This window comes from Trachurus japonicus, chromosome 19 (assembly GCF_045865225.1).
Source record: "Trachurus japonicus isolate A0001 chromosome 19, Traja_1.0".
Classification (NCBI taxonomy): domain Eukaryota; kingdom Metazoa; phylum Chordata; class Actinopteri; order Carangiformes; family Carangidae; genus Trachurus; species Trachurus japonicus.
Genome location: NC_140925.1, coordinates 6,312,079 through 6,329,678, shown reverse-complemented (window position 1 = coordinate 6,329,678; position 17,600 = coordinate 6,312,079). Strand labels below are relative to the sequence as shown.

General features: G+C 42.5%; 1 protein-coding gene across 2 annotated transcripts; it reads left to right on the top strand.

The window, feature by feature from the left end:
• The first annotated feature begins 365 nt into the window (after positions 1–365).
• Positions 366–16,961, top strand: osbpl7 (oxysterol binding protein-like 7). Of its 2 annotated transcripts, XM_085761358.1 has the most exons (23): positions 366–610; positions 3,657–3,860; positions 4,805–4,948; positions 5,057–5,110; positions 5,876–5,989; positions 6,107–6,259; positions 7,051–7,174; positions 7,298–7,416; positions 7,513–7,602; positions 7,784–7,807; positions 9,894–10,044; positions 10,186–10,292; positions 10,379–10,547; positions 11,227–11,370; positions 11,467–11,603; positions 12,222–12,359; positions 13,389–13,452; positions 13,547–13,625; positions 14,312–14,456; positions 14,552–14,702; positions 15,641–15,767; positions 15,869–15,991; positions 16,833–16,961. In XM_085761358.1, exons 2-23 carry the CDS (start codon positions 3,729–3,731, stop codon positions 16,939–16,941), a joined length of 2,598 nt encoding a protein of 865 aa, XP_085617484.1. In that variant the 5' UTR covers positions 366–610; positions 3,657–3,728; the 3' UTR covers positions 16,942–16,961. The 2 variants fall into 2 exon arrangements, with proteins under 2 accessions (XP_085617484.1, XP_085617485.1); XM_085761359.1 differs by lacking the exon at positions 7,784–7,807.
• The last annotated feature ends 639 nt before the right edge of the window (positions 16,962–17,600 follow it).

The following is a 17,600-nucleotide window of genomic DNA, read 5'->3' as shown; positions in this document are numbered from 1 at the left end:
TATGGTGGACAGGACAAAACATGACCCACAAATTCATTTTCGCCCCATATAAATCCATACGTTTGCATTAAAATACACGATTTTAATAAATGCACCACTTAATCGTTTGATGCATCTCCAGGTTGAACTCGTACCTTCTGCTTTATGATAGAAACAGTGAAGTGAGGGGGGCAGCAGAGTGAGTGGAGGTCGGCTAGATTTACCCTCCACCACATCCCTGCTAGACACTCAGTGTAATTCCTGCTAATGCGGATAATGCCCAGGACACATTGCGCACGACGCGCAGCAGCTCTCCTTGGATTTGGAGGGAGTCACCCGCCAGAGAAAGAGAGAGATAGAGAGATAGAGAGATAGGAAGAGGGAGGGAGAGAGGGCTCGGCCGCCGCTCAGCTTATGTGGCCACAATAAGTGATTACCAGCGGAGGAAACATGTAGGTTGACTTCCCTTTTTTTTCCCTTCTCTTTTCTCCAAACGCATCTCGATGGGAAAAGTAAACGTTTTGTTCGTCGAAATGCTGATTTCCCACAGACCGTTGAACGCCACATGAGACTTTTTGTTGGATTTATCAAACCGCAACAGATGATGAGAGTCGAGGAGTCTGGATTACAGGTGAGACTCCCTTTCCTTTTCCCCCTGTTTTATTATTTTTCACGCTTTAAATAAGAAAACACGAAATTAAATCAATTGTATTTAAAGTTCTGATAACAAACGCGAAATATTCTCAGCAGAAGAACCGGTTTTAATCTCTTTATATTATCTTGCCTATATATGACAGCCATTTTAAACCATGTTTACGGCCTTAGAATAAAAAAATCCCTTTGGTAAAGTGGCCAAAACTTCAACTTCACTTCGCTGGAGCAGTGATATGTTAATGAGCTTTAGATAAGAGCATATGAGGCCCTGAATAGTTCAAACAGGCCCCACAGGGCACGTGTGGTGGCATCAACTGAGGAAGTGAACTCAGCCCTGCTGCTCATTAAGGCTCATTTCCACTCATTTACATTAGAGTCAGTAAGCTGCCTTCTGATTGTACAGAGTGTGTTTGTGTGAGTTAACAGAGCACATGCTTCACACACACAAGGGACTGAGATGAAACTATTTACATTTCCTCACTTCTGGTGCAGGATTACAAACATACTGAGTCATGTGCCTCACATATTTCCCCATTCATTCATAATCATGAATATTTTATCCTGAACTGATCTGATGATCCACTTTTTTTTTATTGGCAGCACTTTTTATTCCAACATAAGAAACATTAAATGGTATAATCTAATGATCAGTGGCTGTACCAATTTGTCTACTTCCATGTAACGAGCTCATGATGTCACTCGTCCACCAGTTTGTATATTATCTCATCTCTTCTGGGTCAAATATGAGGAAAAAACGCTGCTCTGACCAACAATCATGTGATTGTTTTTGGATGCGTTATTGCACTTGAATCTGGTCGGACTACATTTCCTCAAAGTGCACGACCTCGGTGCTTGTAAAAAACAAAACAGGTTTTATATAGGAACATTTAGAAAAGTGAGTTAGTTCCCACATGGACTGGGAAATCCTTAAAGTCTTAACTTGAGATCAAAAGCATTTTTTTTGCGCTCCTCCTTGAGTAAGCGAGCTCAGAAACCTTGCAAATCCCTTCATCCTGTTTCCACCACATGCTCTCATCACTGAGGTCAGTTACTCTCATCCTCCGCAGGCCTTACATAACATAACAAGCGAGCCAGGCTGCTTCTGCCCAGATTTAGACGGATATCAGTTTGGATTGTAGCACATAGCCTTTGTTTTGCATGTGAGCTGGCCTACATTCTCATTCTCCTTCAAGTTTACACCTGTAGATTTGCTTTTTATTCTTATCATCATGATGCGTTTAAGTGTCAAAGAACCACTTCTACACGTTTTCATTTCTCTCGACCGCTGTGTCCTGCTGCTGTGGTGACGGTGGCAGTGGACGTTGTCTCTGCACGTTCTGATGTTTGTGGTGTGGTTGACTCTCTGCTCTGGGAGCCTGTTGCTCCAGGTCCCAGTGACAAGTTGCTATAAACATCCCCTTGAAAAACCAATTAAGCAGAGGTTGGTAATCCGCTCGCTGCAGGCGGTGCTGGCCCACGCTGTCACAGAGACGTTACACCACCATGTGCAAACCACACAGTATAGCACATGAGAGGAAGCTGCATTGATTTCTAATGGTTTATTGTTGCTGTTGTTATATTATTGTTTAGCTTTTCCTGAAAATCTTTGTATTTAGTTCAATTATGCAAAGAAAGAGCCTCTTTTAATGAGTATTATTATAGCTATTTCATTTTTAAACATGCAACAGTTGTGTTTCTCTGATAAACTCATGACATAGTTTTGTTGCAGCCTGTTATAGGATGTTGATCCACCTCTGTTCAAAATCTGAGATTATTTAGTGACACAGTTTCAGAAAGAATGACAAGAGACGAAGGACGAACTGTGCTCAAATCCAACATTTCCAGCTTCTTTTCTCTTGCGTGTGTGTTTCTATGACACACGTAACGTTCGACCTCAAAGCCCAGAGTCGCCCTCGTATGATAATCTGGAGCCAAACAACAATTTATCTCAGAGTTTGGCAGGAGTTTTGTTTTCCTGTGACGTTTAAGATCCAGAGTGATCTGGATGAGGATCCGGGTCCAGGATAGACTGAACCACATCCAGGTAACATTAAATTATCACAGGCTTGAACCTGGAGCTCAGCTCCTCACCTCTGTTAGGTAACTGGATTACACAGAGTCCTCTCTCTCTCCTCCTCCTCATCCTCCTCTGCTCTGTGGCTCTTTAACACTTTCACTTTGGCCTCAGCGATGTGGCACCGAGCAGCTGCTATCTTCATAAAGGAAACTAACTCAGTGGAAACACGTCAGATTAAGATCTGACTCCAGTGCACAGCTGCCGTCGTTGGTTCATGCAGGCCCATGTTTTATTTATGTTCAGAAGCCACAACAAGTAAATTATCAGGAGTTAATGACAGGTTTTCTGCTTTTCTCTCTTTTTATATAATTGAAAATTGAATGTCTTTGTTGAAAAAAGTTGTTGTGAGAAGCCCTTTCCATATCTATTGTGGTGCTTTCTATCACATCACATGGTCTTCTTCAGCTGATGCACGTTTAAGCGGCCATTTTTCTGAATACTTTATAATTTTCCTTTAGAACAGTTGGCCAGGTAAAGCAAATATGTTTACAAAGATTATCCATATAAAGATAAAAGGTTGGACTGTTTTATTTTTCTGATTTTTATTTTTTTAAATCATCACTTTAATAAGGTATCAAATTAATAGATAAAGTGAAATCGCAGTGACAGAGTATAAATAATAATTACTTGTTGTCCTCCCTCAGATTCTCCACATTTGACTGTATGTGCTTGAAAATATATTTTCCGCCAGACAATTTATCATTTAATTACATTACAACAGGGACAGAAGTCTGACGTGTAACTTCCTGTTGCCTTCAAGTGTCTTGTTTTGCTTGAGAAACAGCTGAAAACCCCCAAATATTCACTTTATTATCATATCTGAAAAAGAAAATCATAAAATCCTGTCATTTTAGAAGTTGGAAACTGCAAATATTTGATCAATCGTTCCACCTGATGTGTTTTTCGTATTTCGCTCTGACCCACTCGTCCTTTTTTCTGTTGACAGGGGTCTTTCGGTGGTTTGCAGCGGACCTCTCTCGTCAGCCCGGGTGCAGGAGTCTGAGAGCTGCTCTGTGAAATGGACTCTTACGGCTCGTCACTGAACCGCAGCCAGTCGCTGGCGAGCGGCCTGGAGAAAACCTCGCCCACCTGGAACAAACCGCCGCACTCTCGCAGCAGCAGCACCCTGTCGTCCCGTCACTCCAGACAGGTCAGTCACACACACAACGTAGTACAGCTGTGTCGACATTATTATTGTTTCTCTTCTTTATGGTGCTGGTTCTGGTTCTCACGTCTGTTGTGAAACCAGTGGTGACGATTTCTCAATCATTAAAAAAAACAGCACAACAAAACAAAGCTGGTGGCGGAGCGGAGAGATGGGGTCTTCCTTCCTTTGACGACACACCCTCACCACAACAAGACCCAGAATAACATCTGACTTTTGCTCAGTTTCAGCTCCTCTGTTTTTTTTACCGTGACTGTCTCTGCTTGTTTTGTACGAAACCACAGAGATTGGAGACAGAAACAGACGCTTTGGTTATTAATCTGAAAGATAAGATTAAAAAAAAAGATGCCTCGATGCCTGTGTCATGAATATCTGCAGCATGCACACACACGAGGCTGCAACTGAACTGACAGTTATTTTACTTATCGATTAATCAGTCAATTACTCTAGAAACCACGACAGAAATAGTGAATAGTGATGCAAATGTCAGGTGCCTTGTATCGTCTTCGCATCGTCTGGCTGCTCACTGTACTGTCATAACAGACAGGCTGGTGGAGAAAATTACACAGAATTTACCAGAAATAACAAATAATTCCACTTTATAGATGTGTCACAATCAGTCATCGACTGATAAAAGAAAACATCAGGCCTTCTTATCTGAGCTTTTATGCAAAAAGCTCAGATAAGAGCCTCTGGATGCCACTGATAAAGGTTGTAGGGGGTTATCAATCAAGCTATTTCACTCATTAATCACTGATTTGTCATATCAAACATGCAGTTTGACAATAACCGATATACGTCTGATATTTTATAGATTAAACGATGAATCAAGATATTTGAGAGAACAATGAGCACGTATCTCGTGTCGTCGTCATGTTATGATATAACAAAGAAGAAGACCGTTTCTCCTGCTACTTTGCTGTCTGCAGATAATCAAAGATTGGGAAGTGATCGACGACCTTCATGTGGAGATGAACTCAGCGGGCGACAACCCTCAGGACATGGCGACCCCGGGGATCTGTGAGGGATATCTGCTCAAGAGGAGGAAGTGGCCACTCAAAGGGTGGCACAAGGTGAGAGGAAGATGGAATCTGTTACCTTTTATTCCACATTTGCTTTTTAGAATGATAATAATAATGGTTACTTATAATATTTGATCGCTCTGTCTCTCTCTTTCTCAGCGATACTTTGTCCTGGAGGCCGGGATCTTGCGCTACTGCAAAAATCAACAAGATGTAAGTGAACACAACGTTTTCTTGGGCTGCCCCCAAATAGTCGTCATTAGCCGACCAAAATTTCATTGGTCGATTGGTCGCAGGGAAAAAAAAGAAACATTTGAAGCCTTGTCTTGTCAAAATTAAAGCAGAAGTCAGCGATCCGGTCGTTTTGGCTAACTTCCTGTCAGCTGATGGAGTTGGCAGTCCCCGCCCTCGTCCCCTACGTCACCACATTCACACGCATCCCTTGGCCGCACACACAGAGAGGACTGCCCCTTTATGCCGTTCTCTCTCCTCATTGGATAAAGGTTGTAGGATACAAGGAAAGTTTTCTCCTCGGCTTACAGCAGAGCAGAGTGACTGACAGACCCGTGTTTCGGACCAAACAGTGATTGCTGTCGGAAGATATAACTATTTAAGACTTATATTAACACAAATATTCCTCTTACTTCTGCTTTAAGTCAAAATCAACATGACTGAACTGTATATGAAAGGCTATAGGGCTTTTAATTTGAAGGGCCAGATTCAGGAAGTCGTGACACTCACTCGCTTGTTTTTTTTACACGGCATGGCAGGTCTCTTTTTTTTTTTTTTTTTTTTTGGCAAAAGCGACTTTTTCCAATGTGGTTACAGATGTTATCGGGGGTGGGTTAGTCGACTAATCGCCATAAATGACGACTACTGGTTGACCAAGAAAATCTTTGGTCGGGGGCAGCCCTAACATTTTCTGACAGGATTTTTATCTTTGAAAACCTTTGGACACATGAACTTGTTCTTCTCCAGGTCTCCAGGGGACGAGTCCAGGGCTCCCTGGACGTCAGCCTCGCTGTGATGTCGATAAATAAGAAGTCAAACCGCATCGACCTGGACGCGGGCGACATCCTCTATCACATGAAGGTAAAACGATGGTGATCAGATGAGCAGCGTGGCTTCAGGTGAAGGAGACAGAGGAGCTGCTGCATGCATACATACAGTAGGCTACATACATACATACACTTCTCTTCTCTCACCAAGGCAAAGAGCCACGAACTCTTCTACATCTGGGTGACCAAGCTTCAGGCTCACCGCTTGTTCAAGAAGAACGAGGCGGCTCACGTCAACAGCGGCTTCATCCAGACTCTGTCCCACAGCGTGGGGGCCGGAGAGGCTCAGAGGAACGGAGATCTGGTGAGTATCGGATAAAAAGAGTGAAGTTAAAGTGATTCGCCAACATTTTTTTTTCGTGTCTTGCCTCACTCCCGAGTCCATGACAAGCAGGTAGACACCATCCTTTCGACTGTGCGTGCAGTAACAAGGGAGATAGAGCCGTATCGCCCGTAATTAGCTTAGCTCAAATGCTGGAAGTGTATGGGTAGTGTTAGCCTGCCTGCTACCTGAGCCGAAATCAGCAGTCAGAAGCTGATTTCATTTTAGCTCTAAACTCTGTAAATATATCACTTTATCAACATTTTTAGGTGAGAAAGTAGCCGTTTAGATCAGCAGTGTGTCCTTAATTTGTCTAAATACCAGCTGTTTACAATTTTGTTCGGACGAATTCGGCGCTACTCAAGCTAGCCGTTGTGACCAACACACTTCCGGCCACTTCCGGTTATTTAGTTAGTTAGTTTATAGTTACCGGCATTTGACTGCTCAAGATGCCTTACCGGAGAGTTTTGTCAGCTCTGAGACGAAGATCGGCCCGCCGGTTTCCGTTTAGAGTTGCTGAAGAGTGTCTCTGATGACTTAAGGTGGAGGCAGGCTAACACTACCCATACACTTCCAGCGTTTGAGCTAAGCTAATTACGGGCGATACAGGCTCTCCCTTGTTACTGCACGCACAGTCGAAAGGATGGTGTCTATCTGCTTGTCATGGACTCGGGAGTGAGGCAAGACACAAATGTTGGCATATCCCTTTAAAAGTCTTTTTAGAAGTGAATCAAAGTCTTACAGTAGCTGGATGTTTGTGTTTGTGTTAACAGAGCTCTACAGCAGGGACAGATCCCCCTGGACCCTCAGGGATGCTGCCGTCAGCTAACACGGGCGTGAACAGCAAAGTGTCGGCCTGGCTGCAGCAAAGTCACGACCCAGATCTCTGTGTCCAAGGTATATATACTGTATATGTAACACTCTGTGATCAATAGCACGGCGCAGGAAGCTTTTATCCGTCCATCATCTACTCAGAGTACAAGTAACAGAAGATTAAACCTCTCATGGTTTTTCTTGCAGAGCTGAACCGGTGCCACTTGGACCTCTCCGAGCTAAACCGCTTAATCCAGAGGCTGCAGGCGCTGGAGGTGGGCCAGGCTTTCACCAACGGAGACCTGCAGCGGATCATCAGCATACAGGTGGAGCCGAGGCCCGAGGGGTCTGAAACGGCCAATGTACCACAAACTAAACTTTTTATAGTGTGATTATTTCTTTTCTTTTCCTTTCCTTTACAGAACCTCTCACTTGAGAAGCCGAAGAAGTCAAAGTCGGGGAAGATGTGGGGCCACTCCCGCACTCTGTCCAGGGTGGAGGCCTTGGGAATGGTAAGAACGGTCTGGGCAGGCTGAACGCTACGGATAATATGATTTTTATTTTACACTAATTTTCTTTACATACATTTGACTTTGATACTAATTGGTCTTTGATTGCTGGTAATTACTGGGTCTAAGTAATTTGACATCCCAACCTTTCTATAACATTTTGGGGCTTTTCTCTAATCCAAAGCCTATTCGTGGGATTACTAAATCGGTGAGTCGCCAATTGACATCAAACATGAAACAACTTGATTCCTAAAAAAACAAACAAACAAAAAAATATATTCACTGCTGCATATTTCAAATTATGACATCACAAAAATATTGTGTATGTTAAATGCTAAATGTGTTTTGTGTAATTTTCACTGGACGATGGTGTTTGTGTTTGTGTTTCTATCTGGTGGATTAAACTCTGATTTATTTAACGTCCAAAAACATGTTTATGAGTGTAGACATGAAATGTTTCTGGTTTTGTAGAATGAGTGAGTCAATAGATCAGCCGTGTAAACCTGTGTTTAGTTTAGATGTGTAGTTTTCCTGGCTCTGCTTGGCTTTTCTGTCCTGCTCTGCAAATGTAGTCTTGATCTAAACATTAAAATAACCAATTGAACACAGTCGATATAGGACAGAAAAGCTGCAGGGCTGTGAAACGTTAGTCAACCTGAAGTTCAATGTGTAAATAAGTCCCTGATGAGATTAGTGTAATGATATTACAGCACACAGACCGGCCGCTCGCACACAGTGATCTGGACTTGTTGTTGCAGAAAAAGCACAGATGCAACGAACGATAATTATTTTAATGACGGCTCTGTTTTATTTAGGTTCAATTCAATTTATTTATAATTTCTGCAGCATTCAGCACACAACATTCAGAAAACCACCTTAAAACAATTAAACACATGGGTCCTGGCACATTATCATGGTTTGATTGAATTAGTGACACTTGTGTTTGACAAATTATATTTTTAATTAAACGGAATCAGTGCTCACACCTGCATCATTTAATATCAATATTCAGTATACTATAGGCTATTATTTGTTTTAAAGGAGCGGTAATATTTTAGGGAAATATTCTTTATTTGCTTTAACGCAAAGAGATAAATGAGAAGATTGCTACTGGTCTAAAATTTTAGTAGTATATGAAGCTGTAGCTTGGAAGAACACTAAGCTAAGCTAACTAGCTTTTTGCAGTGTTTTTGGCCCAATTGCAGTTTAAAATAACGCTCTACAGCTCTAGGTCCCTGAGTGCGACCATAGGAAAAGAGCCGCAAAAAATATGTGCAGCCCGGACCTAGTTCTCCTCCTGCTAGCTGCGGTACACTGCAGTTAAACAGCGAAGTAATGGGGGGAGGACTTTAAAACCGTCCGTGACTCAGGCCTCTATTATGCTCAAAATATCACTACACATGCTTTGCAACATCCAGCAGTGCCTTCCTTGGTAGACCTTAGTCCACTGTCGAGCGCATGCCCAATCTGCATCGTTGCAGAAAGGGGAAGAAATGTCCGGATCTGATGTTGAAGAGATGGAGGAACATTTTGGATTTGATGGTCCTTGTTTATTTGAACCAGAATATACAAATGAGGAGCTTCATTGATATGGAAACAGTCCCGAGCTCGACAGTTGACTAGTAAGGTCTATCAAGGAAGCCAGCATGAACAGAGCTACGTGACAAAAGCACACAGTGTTGTGTCGTAAGGCACTGGTGGATGTTGCAAAGCATGTGTAGTGATATTTTGAGCATAATAGAGGCCAAAGTCACGGTTTTAAAGTTCTGCCCCCATTACTGTGTAGTGCAGCTAGCAGGAGGAGAACTAGGTCCGGGCTGCACATATTTTTCTCGGGTCTTTTCCTATGGTCGCACTCGGGGACCTAGAGCGTTATTTAGAAAATTACCATAATTCTCCTTTAACTTTGCCCTAGATTCAGAGGGATGCAACTTTATTTGTTCACAATTTGGAAAAAATCAAGTGAGCCGCATTTACCATTAACAGTAGGCCTATGAATGGATTTACAGATAATTAGCACTGGGTTACTCTGATATTGAAGAAAAGTTCTGCAGTTACTGTTTAGTGTGCAAGTCTGGACAAGCAAGTAAATAGTTGTATTATAACATCCATAAACCAGTGTATGATAGTCTAGTCCAAATATGTAGACAGTGGTAACAACTATAAATGCTGAGGGTCAAAACCTTGCTGGATTGTAAAATGCAGCTGTGACACCTTTCTGACAGATAAATTGGAAAAATCTTAAATTAACCAGAGAATCGATCATCTTCCCTCCTCCTCTGTTCACCTCCCAGCTGTCCTCCAGTCACCTGAACAGCTCGTCTCACCTCGGAGCGTCGGTCCCGTCCATCCCCGACTACGTTTACACTCAGCTGTCCCCTCCCACCGTCACATCGCCCGAGGGCAAGAAGATCCAGCAGGACATCTGCGCCATGTCGCTACGAGGTCAGTGAGACAGATACATGCACGTGCACGCTGGAGGGATCAAGGCTAAGGACAATGAAAGAAAAGCGAAAAGAAAAACATGAGTACACTGCATATTTTAGTTATTAAATACGTGTGATTTGTCCTCTTATTGCCCCTCAGTGCTCGCATCCCTGAAGACAGTTCATGAGACTCTGGCCCAGGAGAGGCACAAATTACAAGAAGTCTGGGATTCAAACAACATCCACCAGCCGAACACATTAGCCCCGGTAAGATTCATGCTGCACCTGTCATGTGGAGTCTCTGACAAGTGTTTTTTATTTAGTTTTTTAAATGTATGCCTTTGTCTCGTTAGCCTGCAGCAGGGAGGCATTCATCCAACGGGCCTCCCTCGGTGGCAGATTCAGCGGCGGAGTATTTCGACGCCAGTGACGACGTCCTCTGCGGCAGCTCCTCCGAGGTGTCTGACGAATCAGGACTCAGTGACGGGACCACCTCCAACTCAGAGCCGGAGGAAGGACACGGTGGGTGCACGCATAGTTTGTCCATGACACTTTTTGTCCTTAAAGGGATACTTCACCCAAAAGCAATAATTCACAAATTTTCTACTCACCGTCATGCCAAGGAAGGGTTTGGAGAACTTTCGGAGTCATCAAAACGCTTTTGGAGTTCCAGGGGGGGTCCGGCTGGCAACGGATTTTCATATAATGGCGGCGGATAGAGTTCACTTTTGAATCGTCCAAAACACACACTATGAAACATCCAGATACCTCCATACTGCTCGTCTGTACTGACCCAAGTGTCCTGAAGCTGAGACATGAAAAAGTTGTTCGGAAGAAATGATTTTGATCTCTGTTTTTATCCTTGTTGTAGTAGCTCCCAGTGGCTCTGTTGATGTTTGTGTGCATGTGCGAGATTTGCTGTGAGATGTTTGTTCGTTCGTCGTTTGGTGGCTTCAGGACACTTGGGTCAGTACGGATGTTTCATAGTGTGTGTTTTGGACGATTCAAAAGTGAACTCTATCCACCACAATTATATGAAAATCTGTTGCCAGCCGAACGCCACCTGGAACTCCAAAAGCGTTTTGATGACGAAAAGTTCTCCAAACCCTATTGATTTTGGGTGAAGTATCCCTTTTAAGGACTCTTGTGAGTCTCTGTTCTGAATAATTGAAATGATTTCCTGTTACCTACTACATCACAGCATCGGCCACTCGTCAGTACCGTGCGAGCATTTCAAAGTCTCCTAACAGCGTCGTCCCCAAGAGCACTGGGCGTCGCACGCTCCCTGCTTCCTGTCCAGACAACAGCCACGTGGGGCTGATGGCCATCCTCTACAACAACATAGGTAAGCGCCCGCTGCACTGATAACACCTGTACTGATATAACATCTCACCGCTCTGCAACTTCCTCCTGAGGCTCACCTGCTCGTCTTCCTCCTCAGGTAAAGACTTGGCGCGGGTGTCGATGCCGGCCGCTCTGAACGAGCCCGTGAACCTGCTGCAGCGGCTGTGTGAGGAGCTGGAGTACAGCGAGCTGCTGGACACGGCCAGCAACACACCGGACCCCTACCAGAGGATGGTGAGGCTGCACAAACACACACGGTTGTTTTTACATTGTCAAACAGATGTGGTGCAATGTTGCTGTTAAAGACCTGATAATAAATCTGTGTATTCACTGCTTGGATCATCCCAAATTTGGAGTTACAGCAAAAAAAACACAAGAAATAACAAGCAAAATATGTCTGTGGATATTCTCATTCATCCAGGTCATCGTTATCTCTGGGCAACAAATTGAATCGAAGGCAACTAGACTTGTATTTGTCTAGGAAGACGTTTCATCTCTTATCCAAGGGGCTTCATCAGTTTGTGACGCATTGGTCTGAGTCCTCACTAGTCACAGTGGACTCAGGTATTTAACCTCTGTGAGGGTGTTTACAAGTACTTTGGTAAACACCCTCACAGAGCTTAAATACATTGGATAAGAGGCGAAACGTCTCCCTAGACAAATACAAGTCCAGTTGCCTTTGATTCAATTTGTTGCCCAGAGAACAAGGAAAAAATACAAAATAAAATGAAATCGCTCAATATTACACACTAGGAAAATGTGAGCAATACAGTTCAGAGCTCATCTATAAGATTTGCTTGGCATTAAAACTTCACTTCATCATTTTATTGTTCTTTCTTTTATCTCCTGCAGGTTTACATTGCTGCCTTCGCTATCTCCGGTTACTCCACGGCGACGTTCAGGAACCGCTACAAGCCCTTTAACCCGGTGCTGGGGGAGACGTACGAGTGCGTCAGGGACGACCGAGGCTTCCACTTCATCAGTGAGCAGGTAACTGAAGGAAAAACTTCACCACCGTCACAACCAACCGCAGAGCTTCATTAAAACTGACCTGCTTTAAAAAAAAAAAAGAAAGAAAAAAAAAAAGAAAGGCAAAGATGATGAGGAATTAGCTGCCATAGCACATAATCCCCTTGTGGTGAATTTAGATGAATGAGTCAGTGGTTTAATTGAGCTGCTCAGAGCTGTGGAGTGATTTATGGCTGTAATAACAAATCATAAAGGGAACACGGATGCTTCAGCCATTTATTTAGGAGTGATGGCAATTAAGGGGAAATAATTAAACATCGGTCTTCAGGAAGGCAGTTAATTTCTTGGACAGTAGTTGTGATGCGATGTTGTGTTGTTGCTATGTAAGGTGTGATTTCTGCTCAACATCATGATCATATTTACTTGTAGGACACTTTTCAAAAACTTAAACTTCAATAGGTCAGAACAATAAAAAACTGAATCATTAGATAGAAACATAATCTATTTCAATTAATAATCAGAATAAAACACAAGAATAATGTAAAAACTCATGAATTTACTGTGTCACTGACTCAGACAACATGATTTAATCACTGGAAAAACAGCTGTTGTTGTTTGTTTTTATGTTTTCCAGCAGCTTCTAATATTGTAGGAATTTCACAACAGTGTTAATAACAGTGATATTTAAAAGATGAAATATTGACATTAGTGGCGATGGCAGATGTAGTTCCTGTAGATCAGTTGTTGCATTTTTCCTCTCAGACTTGCTCTTCATCTCCATGTATTTTAGTCCAATTCATTTGCCAAAAAAGCATAAAATGCACAATAAACTGAGTTAAAGATGAAATTGACCCATTAAATCATCTTTAGTCTTTGTAATTATTTTCAAATTTCTATATGTATCAATATAAGAGGTTGTTCAAAAATGTATTCAAGCTGCTTTTCAGGAAAGAACCCATCACATGTGACCTCACAATAATAAAAAAAAAGAGAAGCTAATTCCAGAGTTTGATTAAAAAAAAACGTGACTCTTCTGTTCATCCACACCAGGTCTGCCACCACCCGCCCATCTCCGCCTGCCATGCAGACTCACCCAACTACTCCTTTTGGCAAGGTGAGGCTCTTATCACACCAAACATCTGTCTTATACATAAAACATCTGTTTTATATCATCATCATCATCGTCATTTGTTTGTGCTCTTCTCCAGACCAGCGATGGAAAAACAAATTCTGGGGGAAGTCTCTGGAGATCCTGCCGACAGGAATGGTGAACGTGACTCTGCCGAGGTAAACGGTCCGACTTTATTCTCACCGGTCTCAATTTGCATTTGCAAATTTTTCTCCAGAGTCTGTGTCAGATGAGGCGCGACTCTGGACCGTTACCTGTGACTGAGGCTCATTCCTCATGAGAAATGATGAAGTCTGCTATTGTCCATTAGAGACGAGCTGGGAGCAATGAGACATGAATATCACCACCTTCCAAGCATCTGTCCAGATGTTGCTCGCGCTTCTGCATTTGATTGATCATACATAATGATGTGATGTAATAACTAACAACATAATGAAGGTGCTGCCATGTCAGTGTGTGATAGAAAGTTCATAAAAACTAATAGAATAATGAACTGAATCCATGAAACAGAAGGGACATTGTAGCTGAATGGTTGTCACCTTAAACATTAGACACCTGGAGCCAAACTAGTATTTGTTTTCCATCATGGATTTGTTTGTTAATTACTGTCTGATGTCCAAAAAATGCCATAAAGTAGTGACAAATGTCTGTTACATTTTCTCAAAATACAAGTTGATGTCCTTTAAAATTGCTCATTGATATAAAACACAGGAAAACCATGATTCCTCCCCCGAGAGAAGCTGAATTTTTGTCATTTTTACTTGATAATAATTCCAAATAGTTGTTTATTTCTTTGTTTACTGATGAACTGGCTCATCTCCTGAACTGTGATGCTCGTATGCAGGTACGGAGACCACTACGAGTGGAACAAAGTGGTGACCTGCATCCACAACGTCCTCAGTCAGCAGCGCTACCTGGAGCACTACGGCGAGGTCACCATCCGAAACCTGAAAAGCAACGCGTGCACCTGCAAGATCACCTTCGTCAAGGTGAGTTAACACATTTCAACGCTGCTTTTCTTCTACTTATTATTTGGTTTGCAAGTGGGCAGATTTTCCTAAGAAAGTTGTGTTTTTTGCTGCAGTCTCGTTACTGGGGCTCAGACACGAACAAGAACGAGGTGCAGGGGACGGTGCTGGACCAGAGCGGGAGTGTGATTCACCGGTTCGGAGGCCTGTGGCACGAAGGCATCTTCTGTGACACTCTGCCGACGCCGAAGTGTGTGTGGAAGCCAAGTGAGTGCATGAACAACCAAAACAAGACATTTTAGTAACATGTTTTAATTTGAGATGCTTTCATCTTAAAGGGATAGTTCAACATTTTGGCAAATTGGCCCATTGCCATAATCCCTATAGTCATAGCAGTAGGTTCGTTACCTTTAATTGTCGGTGCAAGCTATTTTTAGAACGGCGGAGCAGAGCCGTGAGCTGCTCAGAGCTACGCTACGGAGGCTAATGGGATTTCTTGGTTTCCCTCATCAAACTCATCAAATACACAATCCAACAACTCCAAAACGCTCTGGTGGACAAGTTGTGACCTGCACATTCACCACGCTATGAGATAATAACAGATGGAAATAAATAAATAAATTACAAACAGAACGTTACCAGACAGAGTTGTTTTAGAGGTAAATGCCGGAAAACTGCCCCTGAAGGCAACGCACATCAGTGGTTTTGCATGAATTTGCCTCTAAAACAACTCTGTCTGGTAACGTTCTGTTATTATCTCATAGCGTGGTGAATGTGCAGGTCACAACTTGTCCACCAGAGCGTTTCGGAGTTGTTGGATTGTGTATTTGATGAGTTTGATGAAGGAAACCAAGAAATCCCATTAGCCTCCGTAGCGTAGCTCTGAGCAGCTCACGGCTCTGCTCTGCCGCTTTAAAAATAGCTTGCACCGAAAAATAAAGGTAACGAACCTACTGCTATGACTATAGGGATTATGGCAATGGGCCATTTGCCAAAATGTTGAACTATCCCTTTAAATGCTATCTTTCACATTTTAATCCGTCTTTGTGATGGTATAATTTTCTGTTTGGAGTCGTCTGCGTCACTCGTCGGTGTACTTAGGCTCTGAAGCGAGAGTCTCTGCTTTAAATGGAGCTCCTCGTTCGCCAAAACTGCTAATCAGCATAAATCCCAGCGTCACCTGAGCAACCTGTGTCCTCCTGCAGATACACAGCCAAAGGATTACCTGCTCTACTATGGCTTCTCCACCTTCGCCATGGAGCTGAATGAACTGACCCAGGAGCTGGTTCCTCTCCTGCCGCCCACAGACAGCCGCCTGCGCCCGGACCAGAGGTGAGCACATCTGGAGGAAGCCTTTATCATGTGGGTTAAAAAAAAAAATCAACAAATAAATAAAAGCAGATTACAGCTGATGTGTCTGTCTCTTTGAACAGAATGCTGGAGGAGGGAAAGGTGGAAGAAGCCGACTTAAAAAAAGACGATATCGAAGGAATTCAGAGGGAGCGGAGGAAAGAACTCGCCAAAAAGGGAGAAGAGCATGCCCCGCGATTTTTCAAGTGAGTTTATTTATTTTATCCTCTTTAACGATGGAGAGGAACATAATAATGACATGTATTATTGTTTCAACAAAAGCACTATACTACAATGATTGATGACAATAATAATAAAGCACCATATATGGCCTTTTGTTATTGATAAAACTCCCATGATGCTGTTGGAGCCACAAAACAAAAACAACAATACTATGCTAGCAGCAGCTAACGTAGCCTCCAGCTGTTAGCCTGAAGCAGACAGGCTGAGGTCAGAGGTCAAACCGCCAACTTTATACAACTTAATTCTGATGTGTAAACCTGGTTCCACTTGAAACCTCAATATTTGATCATATGAATGTGTTTATATACTCTATTCAACTCTTATAATATTCTTTTTTTTCCTTACTGCTCATAAAAATTGTTGACCCTGGTATTGAGACCAAAATATACTAGATTACTTGTATTATATAATAAGCTAAACAGTCACACTTCACTTTCTGTCATTTTATAGAATTTATAAGCAGCATATATATGTTTATAATTTAATAGAAATATACGTATCTGCTTAAAACTACATTAAAAACGTTAATTGTTCTGAGTATTATTGCAATAAAGCTCATTCTGATTATAATAGTGAGTTAGAAACCATGTATATGTATTTACTGTTATGAAGGGACTACTTATCAAAAAGTATTTTGGAAGTACATTTCTCCATATTTCACGTTCCTACAGATACATATTGAAACCCATTCATTGGTACAAGTGAAAATAAGCTTACATAGAAAAAAATCTCCCTCTTCTCATTGTTTCCTGTGCAAATGTTTAATAGTATTTTTGATGCAGTCATTTTCTGTCTCTCCTGAAGGAAAGCCAAAGACTCCTGTGGACGGGACGTGTGGTTGACCAACGGGATGTACTGGAAGCTCCGAGAGAATCCAGGTTTCGCTAAGACTCAGAACGTGACGCTGTGGTGATGAGACGGCAGCGACGTGCAGCGAAACACACACACACGAGATAGAGAGACTGAAAAATATCAGTGCTGGATATTTTGAGCAGCATATATGAACCGCTCTGAGGAGGCTGCAGAGTGGAGACGGTGCTGCTGAGCTCTCCTCCTCCTCCTCCTCCTCACACCCGTGACTGGCTCATGGGAACCGTCAGCACCTGGTTGTTAAATCTCAGAGGATGCACCTGTTGAGCTACCTGGAGTTTTTTAGAAGACTGCGCTCCACATATATACATATATCTTTATACTTTTGAGAATTTCAACAATTTTTATGCAGAAAACAGACTGTGTGTGAAGCAGCAACCAATGACTTGAAATGAAAACTATATTTTTCTGTCAGGTTAGATACCGAGGCCTGTTGTTCTTATAGTGTACTGTCTGTCCAGACATCCAGTCAGACCGTGTCCTTTATCCGGCTTTATTACAGCTGCAGGTGTTTGACTGTGTAGATGCACCGTGAAGTCACAGCTGCAAGCTGTCGGGGCCTGGATCAACTGGTTTTCTGTGCTAATTTGATTTAATGCAGATTCATACAGGAACATGCACCACCAATGAAGCCCAATAAAGAAAACGAGAACTTTTAAGTGGCTATAATCGACATTTTTAAAATCACACATCTTATTTTAC